At 48.7% G+C, this 17,345-nt stretch overlaps 1 protein-coding gene and 1 long non-coding RNA gene across 2 annotated transcripts in view; both read right to left on the reverse strand.

Moving 5' to 3' along the window:
• Positions 1-344: 344 nt before the first annotated feature.
• LOC128823059 (zinc finger protein 271-like) overlaps positions 345-17,345 on the reverse strand; it is a 40,964-nt gene continuing 23,963 nt past the window's right edge. The window contains exons 4-5 of the mRNA XM_054005123.1: positions 3,684-4,694; positions 345-615 (exon numbers count right to left, since the gene is read on the reverse strand). Coding sequence (XP_053861098.1) covers positions 3,832-4,694 — 863 coding nt within the window. The 3' untranslated portion in view covers positions 345-615; positions 3,684-3,831. The remainder of the gene's footprint in view (positions 616-3,683; positions 4,695-17,345) is intronic.
• LOC128823130 (uncharacterized) lies at positions 13,500-17,090 on the reverse strand. Its single transcript, XR_008441682.1, has 3 exons — positions 17,023-17,090; positions 14,295-14,377; positions 13,500-13,615 (listed from the first exon to the last, which is right to left on the reverse strand). It is a non-coding gene; the product is annotated as an uncharacterized LOC128823130 (long non-coding RNA).

Below are 17,345 nucleotides of genomic sequence, written 5' to 3' on the forward strand. Positions count from 1 at the left end.
TGGGAACTGGGTGCTGGAGACAGGTGACTTGCTGAGCAGTTTTTGGTTACAGTCTGCAGCTTTTGGGGGCATGGACCAGACCTGGGTCTGTATTGCAGCAGGCTAGCGTGTCTGGCTCAATAAGGCAGGGTTCTGGAGTCCCAGGCTGGTAGAGAAAACAGGCTCAGAGGTAGGCTCAGCACATCAGGTGACAGTCCCAAGGGGGGTCTCTGTGACCGAACCTGTCACAGTCACATCCTCACATTCCATCTAAATTACATTAAAACAATGAAATATCAGGCTGCTAGGAAGGCACTCTTGTCCTAATAATACCCACCACCACCGGATCAAGAAACAGATCTGAAGATGTTTAAAGAAAACTTTATTGGTTGCTTACCAGACAGAATGCAATCACTTAGCAGCAGTTGTGATTGTACTTTTCGTTTTTTGTTTTTTTGCCTTTATGGTCTAGTAACAGGGTGTAGCAGGGTCCCCTTTGCTCCTGCCTCTGCTCCAAAAACCACTCAGAGACCCTCAGGTCCAGCAATCACCGGTGAAGTTTATTTACAGGGTGCAAATCCCACCACCTTCTCACCATCTACCGCTTGGGCGTTTCAACCTTAAGGGCGTCTCAGTCTTTGCAGCCAGGAGGGACAAGGTTTATTCATAAAAAGAAAGAAATATAGATGAGAGTTAAAACTGGTTAAATGGAATCAATTACATCCAGCAATGGCAAAGTTTTTGGTTCAGGCTTGAGGCAGTGATGGAATAAACTGCAGGTTCAAATCAAGTCTCTGGAGTACATCCACAGCTGGGATGGGTCATTCATAGGGTTACCATACGTCCGTTTTTTCCCGGACATGTCCGGCTTTTCGGCAATCAAACCCCCATCCGGTGGGAATTGCCAAAAAGCCAAACATGTCTGGGAAAATGCCAGCCGGGCACTTCCCCTCCCGCAGCTGCTCTGCTCCTCCCCTGACTCTTCGGCTCTGTTTAAGAGCCGAGCTGCCCGAGCGCTATGGGCTTCAGGCAGCCCCCTTGCCTCTGGACCCTGCGCCCCCAGTCGGGCGCTTCCCCTCCCGGGCTCCGGGGGCGCAGGGTCCGGAGGCATGGGGGCTGCCCGAAGCCGGTAGCACTCGGGCAGCTCGGCTCTTAAACAGAGCCGAAGAGTCAGGGGAGGAGCAGAGCCTCCGGCCGCAGCGGCTCTGCTCCTCCCCTGACTCTTCAGCTCTGTTTAAGAGCCGAGCGCTACCGGCTTCGGGCAGCCCCCATGCCTCTGGACCCTGCACCGCCGGAGCCCGGGAAGGGAAGCGCCCGGCCGGGGGCGCAGGGTCCGGAGGCATAGGGGCTGCCCGAAGCCCAAGCGCTACCGGGCTGGGTGCTTCCCCTCCCGGGCTCCAGCTGTGCTGGGGAAGCGCCGGCCGGGGGCACAGGGTCTGGGGCTGCCCAGCAAACCGTGAAGCCAGTAGCGCTCAGGCAGCCCTTTTCACGTGGCTGGGAGTGGGAGGGAGGAGGGGGCGGAGTTAGGGCGGGGAAGGGGCGGGGCTGGGGTGGGGCCAGGGCCCCGTGGAGGGTCCTCTTTTTTTATTTGATAATTATAGTAACCCTAGTCATTCAGTCCTTTGTTCAGAGCTTCCGTTTGTAGCAAGGTTCCTCCAGAGGTAAGAAGCAAGATTGAAGACAAAATGGAGGGGTTTTCAGGGCCTTTTATATTCTCTGCCTGTGGAAGGACACCCCTTTGTTCATACTGTGGAAAATCACAGCAGCAAGATGGAGTCTGGAGTCACATGGGCAAGTCACATGTCTGTGCATGACTCAGTTTGCAGGCCGACGTCATTGTTTACATGTTAGTTTGAATGTTCCCAGGAAAGCTCGGATGTGGATTGGCATCTCCCAAAGTCCATTGTCAGTTAAGTGTTTCTTGATTGGGCACTTACTGAGAATAGCCCCTTCTCAAGAAGCTGACCAAATGCTTCAATAAGGCTACTTGGAATCAAATACATTGGAGATTCAAGTATAGAGCCAATATTCATAACTTCAAATACAAAAATGATACACACATACAGCCAGCATAATTATAACCAGCAAATTACAACCTTTCCATAGACACCTCACACAACAACCTTTGTACAATATTAGCTGCAAATCTATAACTGTGGTTGCAACAATGCTCTATACGGGCACAGTTTATGTCAATAACATCTCACACACGGTTTTAGATCCATTAAAAATTCTCCTTTCAGGTCTGTGACTCTTTCACATCTGGACCTAATGATTCTGTTTTAGGATCAATGAAATCAAACCATGATTCCCAAGCGCTGAGAGCGCCGAACACTGTGTTATGGGAAACTACGGGCAGTGATGGTCTAGACTGTGAAGAAGATAAACTCTGCACAGCTCAGACAGAAGCTAACACAGTTGGGATGATGGGTGTGACGAAGTGGGAATGTTCTTAATGTTTTCTCTGAATACTGTGTGGGTGCCTCAGTTTCCCCTATGCAGTTCTTAAGTATCTAGGTGGTGGGATAAGGGGGTGTGATTGTTGCAGAGACCTAGAGGGCCAGTGTGATGCTGTCTGCACAGAGAATGGCCGACATCCCGTCTCCTGGCAACTGATGGCTTGGGCCCCTCCCCGGCAAGGTGCCAACTGAAGGTGTTGGAGAACGAAGAAATCAGGTGACCTCCTAGCCCAGGAAAGAGACAAAGGCCAGAGGAGGGACTGGAGGGGGCTTCAGTTTAGAGTTGGCTGGGGAAACAGAGGGAGGCCTGGCACTGGGGTCTGGGCTCCCTATCCCCCAAGATGGACCTGACTGAGGGGTCCTGTTCTCTGTACCTACAAGCTCTGTTTTAGACCGTGTTCCTGTCATCTAATAAACCTTCTGTTTTCCCGGCTGGCTGAGAGTCACGTCTGACTGCGAAGTGGGGGGCAGGACCCTCTGGCTTCCCCAGGACCCCGCCCAGGTGACTCGCTGTGGGAAACACACGGAGGGGCAGGGGAGGCTGAATGCTCCAAGGTCAGACCCAGGAAGGTGAAGCCGTGTGAGCTTCTTGCCCTGGAGACAGTCTGTTCACAGAGAGGAGGCTCCCCAGAGTCCTGCTGGGCTCCGTAGGGAGCAGTTCCAGAGCATCGTCCGGGGACTCCGTGACACTGGGAACGGAGGGAATCCCTCTGACACACCCCATTGTCTTTGGGTGTCACAGAATTTGCTACAATTAAATATATCTTTTTAAGTGAGAAAACGGTACAAAAAATAACCGATGTTTAGTTCAACACGGGGCAATGTGAGAACCAATGAAAACGAGGGAATTGGTGCCCAAAGGGGAACTTGGTGACTCTAGCAATCACTTTGCTATTGGAGAACAGTAGAAATGAGGTGCTCCAGGATTGTTTAGACAAGGAAAACCGATGGAGCATAGGTAAAGTTATGAGTAAACCTGCTAGACCACCCCAGCTACTACTCACGAGCCAAGTCTTCACTGCAAAGAGAGTTGTGGTTTTACATCAAGCTAGCGAAAGCCAGGTGGAGATGAGGCCCAAGTCATTTTACTTTGATAGAGCTAGTTGGGGTAACCCCTGTTCCCCACACCTGAGCCTCATGGACATCCTGGTAGGAGGGACACATGCTCCTATGACTCATAGGACAAAGGAGTTGGTAGGAAGGATCACATGATTCACCCCAAAGAGAGATGAACAGGAAACCCACCTGAGGGACCCGAGAGACCTTGTGACACAAAAGATCAGTCCTAGAGAAGGGTTTTATGGTGTTTCTTTCCCTTGCAAATTCTCTGGTGATAAGTTAGGGCTGAATTCTGGTACGAGCTTTTCCCACATTTAGGGAATCTAGAGTGTCTCTATGAGGTATGGAGCCTCTGATGTGTAATAAGGTTTGAGCTCCAAGTAAAGCTTTTCCCACACTCAGAGCATTCATAAGGTCTGGCTCCCGTGTGGATTCTCTGATGGCTCCGAAGTGATGAGCTGTCAATGAAGTTTTTCCCACACTCAGAGCACGCATAGGGTCTTTCTCCTGTGTGGATTCGCTGATGTGAAATAAGGGATGAGCTCTGAGTGAAGCTTTTCCCGCACACACAGCATTCATGGGGTCTTTCTCCTGTGTGGATTTGCTGATGTTTTCTAAGCGCTGAGCTGTAAGTGAAGTTTTTCCCACAGTCAGAACAGCCATAGGGTCTCTCTCCTGTGTGGATTCTCTGATGCTTTATAAGGTCTGGGCTGTTGGTAAAGTTCTTCTTGCACTCCCAGCATTCATAGGGTCTCTCTCCCGTGTGGATTCTCAGATGTGCTATGAGCTTTGAGCTGCTAATGAAGGTTTTCCCGCACTCACAGCATTCATGGGGTTTTTCTCCCGTGTGGATTCTCCAATGGGCCGTAAGTGCTGAGCTGTTAGTGAAGTTTTTCCCACACTCACAGCATCCGTAGGGTCTCTCCCCTGTGTGGATTCGCTGATGTGTAGTCAGGGAAAATCTCTGAGTGAAGCTTGTCCCGCACTCACAGCATTTGTAGGGTCTCTCTCCTGTGTGGATCCTCTGATGTGTAATGAGGTTTGAGCGCCGAGTGAAGCTTTCTCCACACTCACAGCATTCGTAGGGTCGCTCCCCGGTGTGGATTCTATGATGCCTAATAAGGGCTGATCTCCGAGTGAAGCTTTTCCCGCACTCACAGCATCCATAGGGTCTTTCTCCTGTGTGGATTCTCTGGTGTAAAATAAGGGCAGAGTGGCTACTGAAATTTTTCCCACACTCAGAGCATGTCTTGTTTCTCTCTCCTGCCTGGATTTTCTGCTGGGCTGCGGTTTCCTGGAGGTATTTGTGCAGTCCGCAACTATTCATGGCTTTATTCATTTTCTCCCTTGGCTGGTTTCTCTGCCTCCTCTCCTGCCTGTGCTGACTCTCACGACCTTTTCCCAGCTCATGACTCCTGGAAACATCTTCATGAGATATTTTCAATAATGCCCCATGTGGTTTCACTTGCTCAGAATCTTCTTGCTGAGGTTTCTGCTCCTCGTTCTCACTCAGCAACACATCACCTGTTGGCAGAAACAGGGATGGAAAAGGGGAGCTCAAACCATGTGGGAAATTGGTTGTGGTGGAAGAGGAGTGGCAGAAGCGCCTCATGTCCTGGGAATCCCTAAACGCTAGGGCTTCAATGACACTACTCACATGCTTTCAATTAAATGAGCTGTCGATTAATTGCAGATCACTCACGCGATTAACTCAAAAAAAGTAATCGTGATTAAACAATAGAATACCGATTGAATCTACCAGTCTGAATCCGCCAAAGTATGTGTTTAATGTAGGGCTGTCAAGCAATTAAAAAAACTAATTGCGACTAATCGCATTGTTAAACAATAATAGAATACCATTTATTGAATATTTTTAGATGTTTTCTACATTTTCAAAAATATTGATTTCAATCAGAACCCAGAATACAAAGTGGACGCATGTCCCCTGGAATGGTGGTTGAAGCATGAAGGGACATATGAATCTTTAGTGCATCTGGCACGTAAATACCTTGCGATGCCGGCTACAACAGTGCCAAGCGAACGCGTGTTCTAGCTTTCAGGTGACATTGTAAACAAGACGTGGGCAGCATTATCTCTTGCAAATTATAACCAAACTTGTTTTTCTCAGCGACTGGCTGAAGTAGGGACTGAGTGGACTTGGCTCTAAAATTTTACATTGTTTTATTTTTGAATGCAGTTTTTTTGGTACATAATTCTACATTTGTAAGGTGCACTTTTATGATAAAGAGATTGCACTACAATACTTGTATTAGGTGAATTGAAAAATACCATTTCTTTTGTTTTTTTATAGTGCAAATACTTGTAATCAAAAATAAATATAAAGTGAGCACTGTGCACGTTGTATTCTGTATTATAATTGAAATCAATATATTTGAAAATGTAGAAAACATCCAAAAATATTTAAATAAATGGTATTCTATTATTGTTTAACAGTGTGATTAATCACTATTAATTTTTTCAATCCTGCGATTAATCACGATTAATTTTTTTAATCGCTTGACAGCCCTAAATTAAACACATACTTTGGTGGATTCATATTGGTAGGCTTGGGAGGATTAGATTTTTCTTGGTAAATATCAATTTCACCATAAACACAGAAACCAACCAAAAATATTTCCATCAATAATCAGAATTTCAGATAGGCCAACTAAGAAAAATGTTGCTTGAGAATGTAGAGTTTGCTTTTAAGAGTACTTACTGTCTATATTTTGACATGTGATGTTGATGGTTTGTTTTAACAGTTATAAAGTTTTAACTTTTTGAGTCTCAACATCTACGGCCATTAAATAATTATTGTCTGACCCCCCCGCACCAGCATTTCCTGCCATTGAAAATTTAAATGGCTAAAAATTGAAAACAATGCTTAAAACCTGTAAATTTCCCACAATTTTGAACATGTAAATCAATAAAAATGGGGGGGGGGGGGGAATCTTAAAAATACGTTGAAATCATAAAAAAAAAATTAAAAATAAAAATTGAATTCTGCCAAGCCTACAAGCTGGTGACCTAAAGCTAAAGTGCCCTTACTCCATTTCTAGTCATCTCAGCTGTCTAGTCCTGTTCCTCCATACTTCAATACATTGTAACTTGTGGTTTGTTCATCACGTTAGAGACCAGACCTCCTCAGCTTACATGTATAAGGGAAGTGTGTGATTGTGACCAAAGCGACCCTCAATGCCACTTGGCAAGGGGTACAAGAATATCCTAAATCTGGTCTGTACATTCTGGTTCAACAGAGAATCTTATGCGAGGTTGTAAGGGGATGGACTAGACCCAACGGCCCCTTGCTGGAGGCCACAGGGTTCTGCCACACCCATCCAAGGAAAGGAGCAGTGGAGAGGTCCTCCAAGTGGCCTAGAGTGGTTGCAAGGAAGCAACCAATCAGAGGGGCTACTGGAACAGCCAGTCAGGGGCCAGGAGGGCCATATAAAAGGAGCTGCAGAACAGAGTAGCAGTTAGTTGCTGCGTGGAGCTTGAGAAGAACGGACTGCATGCCTGGGTGGAGGAGCAGCAGGACTACGGACAGCTAAGTCTGCTGGCAGGAACCAGGGGAGCAAGAGGTGTTCCTGGCTGGGACTTGTAATGAGAGATTTTTGCTCTGAAGGTGCTGCAAGGTCATTCAGAACATTAACAGAGGCTTGCAGGAAAACCTCGGAAGGGGTTGAAAACACCATCAAATACACCTCTCCCAATTGACATAATTAAGGTGGTGCCAGTATTAGGACACTTTTTGATTTGCATAAAACAATAATTAATGTTAAGATTAAGGCTTTGAATATGTAGAAATGAATGCTAGTTTAAATTTAGAAAATCCAGCTTGGCGGATTAAAATGTCGGAGGTGGGGAATGAGAGTCTAAATTTAGATAGTGTAAAGTTCTAGAATCCAAGATGGCATCAGGGAAGGAGCTTTCCTATCTAAAAATAGGATGACGTAAGCAGGGAGGAGCTAGGCAGGAAGTACAAATATGCTAATAAAAGGGGAGGATCTAGACAGGAAGAGGAAATAGGCTAATATCTGGCAGCTGATTGTCTGAGCCAGGCTAATACACTGTCAATTAGCTGACCTTGAAAAAGCAACCAATATATGAGGCCAACAGCCAGCAGGGTTAAGGGTTGGGGTTTGGGGGCTCGTGAAGATCAAAAGCCTCAAGAAGCAACCAGCACAGCAGCGGCGAAGACAACGGCAGCAGCATCCGAAGAAGATGCAGCAGAATTCTAAAGGTCACCATAGCAACAGCTTCCATAGCAACCAAGCAACTACCTGCCAATGGGAGCAGCGGGGCTGGCGGCACCTGCAGATGGAACCAGCATGCCTGCAGCAGGGATGGGGAGCTGCTTGCAGGGAGACACCTGACATGAGCCCCCTCCTGTGCCCCAAGCCCCCTCCCGGACCCAAACTCCCTCCCAGTCCGTGCCCCTCAGCCTCTCCCATGCCCCTGACCTGCACGCCAAACCCCTCCCTCTGAGTTAACCAGCATTTGAAATTTACCAGCTCCCCCAGCCTGCTGGTTTAAAAAAAGCCTTTACTGTGTTACTAAGGAATGATGGAGTCCATCTGTCAATAAAGCCGGATGCCTGCATTTGAGTGAGATCTACCCCACCCCATTCTGCGACCGGCTGATCACCGCTCTCCGAATGGGGTCATTAAACGGTAACAGCGTTTAAATATAATTACATTGTAATGATTGTATCCCCTAAATGTGAGAGAGGAATATTCCATATAATCTGTCTTTTTATTTTGCCACGCCACTTTATTAAATACTTCTTAAATGTAATTCTAGTGTATTTTATCCAATCTGGTAACTTCTATTGCTATTAAATTAATAATTCTTTTGTTTTTTGAAGAATTGCGGCTTGTGTGTGTCCAATCCTTGAGCGGCAGGTTGCATCCGGGTCCTTTTCAAGGGTTAGCAAGACTCGCTTGCTCTGGTAACACCCTGGCAATTCCTTTAAAGCAGGCCACAACCTTGCTATCCTTTTGTTAACTTAAAAGCGTTATTGTAGGCTAGTTAAATTAGTGGCTACATTTTAGGGTAACAGACCAGGGGAGTGAGAGGTTCCTGGCTGGCTGCTAGAACTGTTTGGCCAAGGACAGTTTGCTAGCAGGGACCAGGGGAGCAATGAAGGAGCTCCTGGCTGGCTGCTGGGAGGGAGTAGGGACTGAGCCCAGGGAGGGCCACAGGAAGATAGTGTCTCCAGGGAAGAAGCCCTGGGGATACAGCCCCATACCAGGGCTGGACTGGTTTAAAGAATGCAGACACATCCAACCAGAGGGGGCGCTCGCGAGAGGTGGGTGCCGATCCCGTTACAGGGCTCTTAAACGAAGCGGGGGTAAGAAGAATGGCAATACTGGATCAGAAAAATGGTCCATCTAGGCCAGCGTCCTGTCTTCCGACAGAGGCCAATGCCAGGTGCCCCAGAGGGAATGAACAGAATAGGGAATCATCAAGTGATCCATCCCCTGTCACCCATTCCCAGCTTCTGGCAAACAGAGGCTAAGGCCACCATCCCTGTCCATCCTGGCTAATAGCCATTGATGGACCTATCCTTCATGAATGTATCTAGTTCTTTTTTGAACCCTGTTATAGTCTTGCCCTTCACAACATCCCCTGGCAAGGAGTTCCACAGGTTGACTGTGTGTTGTGTGAGGAAATACTTCCTTTTGCTCATTTTAAACCTGCTGCCTATTAATGTCATTGGATGACCCCTAGTTCTTGTGTCATGTGAAGGATTAAATAACATTTGTGTGTTCACTTTCTACACGCCAGTCATGATTTTATAGACCTCTACGGTATCCCTGCTTAGTCATCTCTTTTCCAAGCTGAAAATTCCCCGTTTTTATAATCTCTCCTCATACGGAAGCTGTTCCATACCCCTAATCATGTTTGTTGCCCTTCTCTGTATCTCTTCCAATTCCAATATCTCTTTTTTTGAGATGGGGTGACAAGAACTGCACGCGGTATTCAAGATGTGAGCGTACCATACATTTAGAGGCAATATATTTTCTGTCCTATTATCGATCCCTTTCCTAAAAACGTCCAACATTCTGTCAGCTTTTTTTAACTACGGCTGCAAATTGAGCAGATCTTTTCAGAGAACTATCCACAATGGCGCCCATGATTTCTTTCTTGAGTGCATTTTCAAAGTTTCCATGCAGCTTGCAGGCATTTCGCTTTTGAGATTGTACCTTTTAATTTTTGTTTAACTAATGTCCTCAGTTTTGTGTAGTTCCCCTATTGAAATGAAATGCTGCTGTGGTGGGCTTCTTTGATACCGCCCGCAGGGATGTTAAATTTAATTCTATTATGGTCGCTATTACCAAGTGATTCAGCTACAGTCACCTCTTGGACCAGATCCTGTGCTCCACTGAGGAGTAAATCAAGAATCGCCTCACCTCTGGTGGGTTCAAGGATTCAGTGCTCTAAGAAACAGTCATTCATGGGGTCCAGAAGCTTTATCTCTGGATCCCGTCCTGAGGTGACATGTACCCAGACAATATGGATATAGTTGAAATCTCCCATTATTATTGCGTTTTTCATTTTTATGGCCTCTCTAATCTCCCTGAAAATTTCATGGTCACTATCACCATCCTGGTCAACCAAAGTAGTGCTGGAGAGATGGAAAAAAATCAGGGAATGAGTTTCCCCCAATTCTTTCCCACAGGGGAGAGGGGATTAATTCTGCCTCTAAATCCCATCCAATCACTCAGGGGGATGGGAAGTCAAGGAGGGAGTTACTGCCAGGTGTCACTCAGGATGGAAAGGAAGTCATGAACAGTATCTGCTCTGAGGATACAAACCTGCTGGGGACAATCCTGAACTCGCAGAACTCACAAGGTCTCTGTCAGGAACCCCAGCTGTGTCCTTCAGATGCCGACAGCTTTTGAATTGATTTAATGATTCCTCGCCTGGGATAGCACCTCTCGGGATCTCTCTTTCCTCTGAATCGTGGGGATCTGGGACCCACGGGTCTTCGTCTTCTTCCAGAGGGGAGATGACACCAGGTGTGACAACTGGAAACGCTGCACAGGGAAAGGACATCCGTTGGTTCACGGGAGATTTCTCACACAAACAATTCTATTTTAACCCCAACTTATTTTGAAATAGGAATATGCTGGGGCAAGCTCCCCAGATGCTCAAACCTGTAGGACGTTCTGCTTAAAGAGGGATTGACTAAGCCCATCTCTGCTGGGAAAACACACCATCTGCCCAACAATCCTCCTCAAAGCGGGGGCCTAAAACACAGAGACTTTAACTCCATGGCCTAGAAAGTGAAGCTTGCCACCGGCAAGGAAAACACCTGCTTCTTTCCGAGAAAGAGAGTTCCAGAGAAAAACCGAGTCCTAGGGAAGCTGGGAACAGTCAGTATGGGTTGGTGGGGTTCAGAGGACTACGCAAGAAGAGGGAGTGGAGTAGGGTATCTCAGGTGCATTAGATGTTGGGAAAGCACATTTTGAGGAACTAGGGAATCTAGCAAGTCCAGCGTAATGGGAGGGAGGATGAAAATGCCCCAGGTGTGGAGAAGGCTGGGGAATTAAATGCTATAATTCAGGAGCAACAGACTGTAGTTTCTCTGGAAAAGAAGACTATGAAGAATCGGAATTGGGCCAGGTGACCTCAGGAGGGACTGACTCCAAGCTCCAAGAAGCCTGCAGGGAAGAGAGATTGAGGATGCTGCATAGGGAGGGGGAAGTATGATTTTCTGAATCCCCAGGATCACTCCCAACCTAGGACATCTCCAAGAAAGTCCACTTTTTTTTTTTTTTTTTTTTTTTTGCCAGGGAAGGGGTCACCTTGTGGCTGGGAGGAATGTGAGGAGTGAAAAATCATGCTTGGGGTGAAGGTAGGCAGGGATGAGGTGACAGTGGGGGGTGGGGCACTTGGCAAGGGAGACAGAACAGTAAAAATGAGAATAGTTGAAAAAAATGACAAAAAATAAAGTGCAAGTAGACAGTCCTAAGAGTGGAGCCATGGAGTGCAGCCCCTAAATCAGCAAAGGCCGTGTGGGGACGCTGTGATAACAGGCCCCTACACCAGAAATTCACCATGTATCTGAGTATGAGCCCTACCCCTGATAGCTTTCAGACAAGGTGTGTTACACATTTTTCGTGCACTCTGCAGGAATTCCTCTTGGGAAGTTTGCTCAGTGATACTGGGCTATGAGCAATTTTTTTTTTTGAAGTACTTCAACGTCCACATGCAGATTCTGGCCTGGTCTGCTCTTTAAAATTTAGCAGCATACCTCCCTCAGTCAGCACATGTCTCACGGTTACAGGTGTGAAGAATCCCACCCTTAGTCAACGGAGTTATAACAGCAAAACTTCCAGTGTAGACACAGTTAATTCACTTTTTTAACACAGAGTTACGGTTGCCCAGTGCTGCCGTGAGCCCTTCCAGAACGTGGATGGTGACTAAACTTAAAGCTCTGAATACCAGGAAACCCACCCACAAAGTTCATCCCACCCCTGCAACTTTAACTCTAGGTAACCTTAACTCTACCCCATCCCCTAACCCTGGAGCTGCCATTAGCCACTGGCTATGGGTCAGTCAGGGTAGTGCAAAAATTAATAAACTACCAAGGAAATGGAGGATTTTCCTTCTCTCAGAGTCTTCAAGTCCAGACCGGATGCCTTTCTGGAAGATGATTTCGTCCAACACAAGGTATTCAGCTTAACACGACAGTAACTGGATGATATTCTATGGTCTGTGTGATACAGGAGGCCGGAGTAGACAACCTAATAGTCCCTTTGGGCCATAAACTCCATGAATTTATAATAGAATCCTAGAATCTCAGGGTTGGAAGAATCCTCAGCAGGTCATCTAGTCCAACCCCCTGCTCAAAGCAGGACCAATCCCCAACTAAATCATCCCAGCCAGGGATTTGTCAAGCCGGGACTTAAAAAACCTCTAAGGAAGGAGATTCCACCACCTCTCTAGGGAATCCATTCCAGTGCTTCACCACCCTCCTAGTGAAAAGGTGTTTCCTAATATTCAACCTAAACCTCCCCCACTGCAACTTGAGACCATTGCTTCTTGTTCTGTCATCTGCCACCACTGAGAACAGCCGAGCTCCATCCTCTTTGGAACCCCCTTTCAGGTAGTTGAAAGCAGCTATCGAATCCCCCCTCATTCTTCTCTTCTGCAGACTAAACAATCCCAGTTCCCTCAGCCTCTCCTCATAAGTCATGTGCTCCAGCCCCCTAATCATTTGTGTTGCCCTCCGCTGGACTCGCTTCAATTTGTCCACATCCCTTCTGTAGATGAGGAAGGACTAAGAGAACATGTCATTGTTTGTGTGGTGTTCACAGACGGGAACACCAGCATTTATCTGCCTGCCCCCAGCTGTGTGCACCGTGCCAGCTGTAGCTGTAATTGGATGGTGGAGGGAGCCGTTGGAGCAGCCTGGCAGAGCTGTGACCGTGGTATGCAGAGAGGTGCAGGTGACCCCTGAGGGACCGAGTCTGCCTCGTTTCACTGCTCAGTGTTGCAGGCTGTGTCAGTGACCGTGCACAAGGACGTGTTTTAGCCATGGGGAGCGTCAGCCGTCTGCTGGCGTAAAATGCTACTGGACTGCAGGGCTCAGTGAGGGGCAAGTGAAGGCAACGACTCAGAAGGAATCTCAGGGGGAGGGTAAAGGGCTGGTAACAGTTTGTAAATCTGAGCTGGGTTGTGTGCGGCAGGCTCAGGGTTTGAGGGCTGGTCAGGGGCAGGCAGCTTCTGTTCTTTATGCCAGACCTGAACCCACGTTTTGCCTTAGCAAAGAGACGACGTTAGACTCTGCGCTGTTCTGCTCCTGGGCTCTGTTCCCAGAGTGTTCTGGGGCAGGGCAGGGCACAGCGCTGGTGTGTGTGTCACTGGCATGCTGGGGTGTTGCTGAAACAGGGCAGAGTTAAGGTTACATCGCGGGGTGTGGTGCGAACCTTAATTCTGCATTTCCCCTTCTAAGAACTGAGGGGATGGGAATCCTTACCCAGCGAGGTCACATTCTCATAGTTCTCCTGCATGATGACTCTGTAGAGGGCTCTCTGAGTGGGGTGCAGCAGAGCCCACTCTTCCTTGGTGAAATACACAGCCACCTCCTCGAAGGTCACCGGCCCCTGAAAGAGCAAGAGTCCCACACTCAGTACCTGCTGCCCCACTGACAGGCTCACTATTCATGGGGCCAATCAAAGGGAGACACAGTCAGCAGAGACCCACCCACAAGCTGCTCAGAGCGTCCAGGAGGCATCAGGGTGAGGGGAGATAGAGAGAGAGCGACCTTCGTCCTTCCCAGCAGATGGCGGGGACAGGGGTCTTCACGTTCATCATACACCTTCTTGCCAGTGGCTGATACAGGAGAGGGAGCCCCCAGTAGGGTCCCGGGAGAGCCCCTCCTTGTAGAAATCCCAACACCCTCCCCGTTCTCAACAGCTGGAGGTGAGGGGATGGGGGCATCTTCCCTAAGCCTCACTGGTGAGTGCCCCCTTCAGAGCAACCTCTGCTTAGTGGGGTCATGCTCCAGCACTGGGAGTCTGGGAAGTTTTCCCAGCCCAGGCCGGTTTGTTCCCTGTCCCCCAAATAGGGGAATTTCCACACCCAACGATCTATTCCTAGAATCAGGCCCCAGATTTAACACGTCCCAGCCGGTTCATCACACCCGCTCCCGTTCACCACCCTGTGCACTGCCTGCACCCTCCCACCCTCAGATCAAACGCCCTGCTCGCTCCCGCTTCCCGTGTATTCCCTGTCCCTCTGGCTCCTGCGGGAATCCGCCAGCAATTTCCTCAGCATGCCTACCTGAGACTGCTCTGCCGCATCCATTTCCCTTCCCTGGGCAGGCTGGGAGAATCCGAGGGGACCCGGGGATGTTATTCTGCAGCCTGTCGGGGGGAGAAGGGTTATTGGGGGTTTTCAGAACAGACTTTAGGTCATTTCCCATCACGCGTCTCACTGGCGCTTTCTCTGCAGAGACGTTCTAGGCCAGGGGTCAGCAACCTATGGCACACGAGCCAAAGGCGGCACGGGGGCTGATTTTCAGTGGCACTCTGCTGCCGGCCCGGGGCTCCGTCTGTAAATGGCTTTCCGTTTTTTGCAATCTTGTAACTTCCTTCTGTAGCTTTGGCTGGAACACCTGGTCTAATCTCAGTTGCTGATGACTTATGACATGCAGGAGACCAGGCTAAATAAACTGGTGGCCCCGTCCGGCCGTGGACTCTCTGGCTTATCTGCCCCCATCACTGCGGTAGCTGAGCAGTTCGCTCTTTTTAAGTCACTGACCCTCCCAGCAGCCATGTGGGGCAGGGCAGCTGTTCCCATTGTACAGAAGGGAAAACTAAGGCACAAAGGAGACATCCACACCGTGATAGAAAACTCGCCGCACCAAGTCTCAGCTTGGGGCAGCGGACTCAGGCTTGCAGGGCTAAAATGAGCAATGTAGATGCTGCGAGACCCTTTCTGGGATCTCAGGGCCTGAGCATCGACATCACTCTTTTCAGCCCCGCGAGCTGGAGCCAGCTGCTGCCCGTTTATTGCAGCGCAGACATACCCAAACAGGCTGAATGACTGGCCCAAGGTCGCACAGGAAGCCTGTAGCAGAGGAAGGCAGTGAGTTGTATGGGTCCGTGGTGCCCGGGCTCCAGGAATATTCCGGGCCCGGGGGACCAGCTCCACCAATGTTCGGAAAGGTTAACAACTGATCACTCCGAAGTCTGTGTGCAGCTTAAAGTATCCAAATCCATGCCAGACACTGGAAAACTCGGCAAGGAAAAGCAAGGGCAAGGATCCCACTAAACTGATAAGATCTGCATTTGAATTTAATTTTAAATGAAGCTTCTGAAACATTTTAAAAATCTTATTTACTTTACATACAACAATAGTTCAGTTCTATATTATAGACTTATAGAAAGAGACCTTCTGAAAACATTAACATGTATGACTGGCACGCGAAACCTTCAATTAGAGTGAATAAATGCAGACTCGGCCCAGCGCTTCTGAAAGGTTGCTGACCCCTGGTCTAGATTCTCATGCTGGGAAAATGCTCCGTCACTGCAGTGTAGACCCATCCCCTCCTACCAGGACTAAACCCACCGAGATCCTTTAAACCTGACGTGGTTCCCCAGGACGGCACATTCCCCCAGCAGAGCAGGGACTACACAGAAGAAGGGACCAGGCAAAACCTGTCCAGTGCTGAGACAGGAACTGGATCTGAGCAGGTGTGGGAGCTTGTGATTTCTCTCCCCGCTTATTCCGCCTCAGTTTCTCTCTCCACTCCTGGCTCAGAGACTTGGTTATTGTCGATTCTTGGAGGGCTTCCCTATGCTGAAATGCCACTGCGGATCCACATCCCCATCTCTGTACCTCATCCCCATCTCTGCTAACCACGGAAGGGTTGGTCCGTCTCTGCTCGAGCTGCTCCATTCAGAGTTGGTCCATATACAATGTAATGCTCTCTTCCCATTCATAGCCAATAGGGAGACAAATTAATGAAGAATCTAGTGCAGCGTTTCTCAGCTGCTGGGTTGCAACACCCAGGGGTCCAGAACCGCAATCAGATGGGCCATGAGATATTGACAGAACAAGGAGTAATGGTCTCAAGTTGCGGTGCGGGAGGTTTAGGTTGAATATTAGGAAACACTATGTCACTAGGAGGGTGGTGAAGCACTGGAATGGGTTCCCTAGGGAGGTGGTGGAATCTCCTTCCTTAGAGGTGTTTAAGGCCCGGCTTGACAAAGCCCTGGCTGGGATGATTTAGTTGGGGTTGGTCCTGCTTTGAGCAGGGGGTTAGACTAGATAACCTCCTGAGGTCCCTTCCAACCCTGATATTCTATGATTCTATGATATTGAAATATTTACTAGCCTCTTAAGCAAAAAAAATCTCATTTCCCCCCACTTCTTGAACTTTTAGCCCCCAAGGACAACTGTTCTCAGTCAGCCTCTTGAAATGCACCCAGGCAAGTTACATAGGATCAGCCTTGATCCGTGTTTTAATCTCGTTTCACATTAAATGTAAGGGGATCTCAAAAAAAAAAACCCGGGGTCACCAGTGTGAAAAGCGTGAGAAGCACAAACACGTGCAACGGCTGCTCCCTCCTCGTTCAAAATGACCATTCCCAGCCAGGCTGTATGCGGTACACCAGCCCCATGGCTTCAGCCAGTGTTAGTCTATTTGGGGTATAACTGGGCTCCACCCGGCCTCACTCCTGCTGCCCCCGTGTGACCATTTTCACTCACTCATTGAAGCTTTCAGACTCCTCAGGGTCTGGATATTTTGCTCCTGTCTCATCCTATATCACACTAGTGAGGGTGTTGTTCCTTTTCCCAAAGGGAAACGCCGCCCTGATATCCAGATTCGCTCTGAATCCCCGTCAGACATCACAACTGGAGCGAATCAGTCATGGGGCTCACCCGGCTTCACATTCTTCCACAGCTTCCAGCTGCACGTCGGGGCTGGAGGCAGCATCCCCCTGACACTAACATGGTTATGGGTCTGAAATCTCCCCACGGCCCGTCAGAGGCAGACATGTACCTGTGTCACTCCCCAGCTCCAGTTGCAGCGTCTCTTGGGGAAGGAGAGGACGGGAGAGGTGAGAATTCAGGGGAGGTTCCCATTGGTTATTGATGTAACTGCTCTTAACTACGAGATGGAGACAGAGATCAGAGGCCGATAACGCAGCCGCTGCAGACAGAGCCAGCCCCACAGGGCTGCTCCACAGGGAAGGGCGATTCGCTGAGCTGGGCTGTCAGATGGAGCCCGGGATCAGTGACATCTCTAGAGTCCCTGACTCCTCCCCAGGGTGAGGGTCACTCTAGCCAGAGGAGACACCACCCCCAGACTCCAATTCACCTTTG

Source organism: Malaclemys terrapin, chromosome 15 (genome assembly GCF_027887155.1).
Source record: "Malaclemys terrapin pileata isolate rMalTer1 chromosome 15, rMalTer1.hap1, whole genome shotgun sequence".
Taxonomy (NCBI): domain Eukaryota; kingdom Metazoa; phylum Chordata; order Testudines; family Emydidae; genus Malaclemys; species Malaclemys terrapin.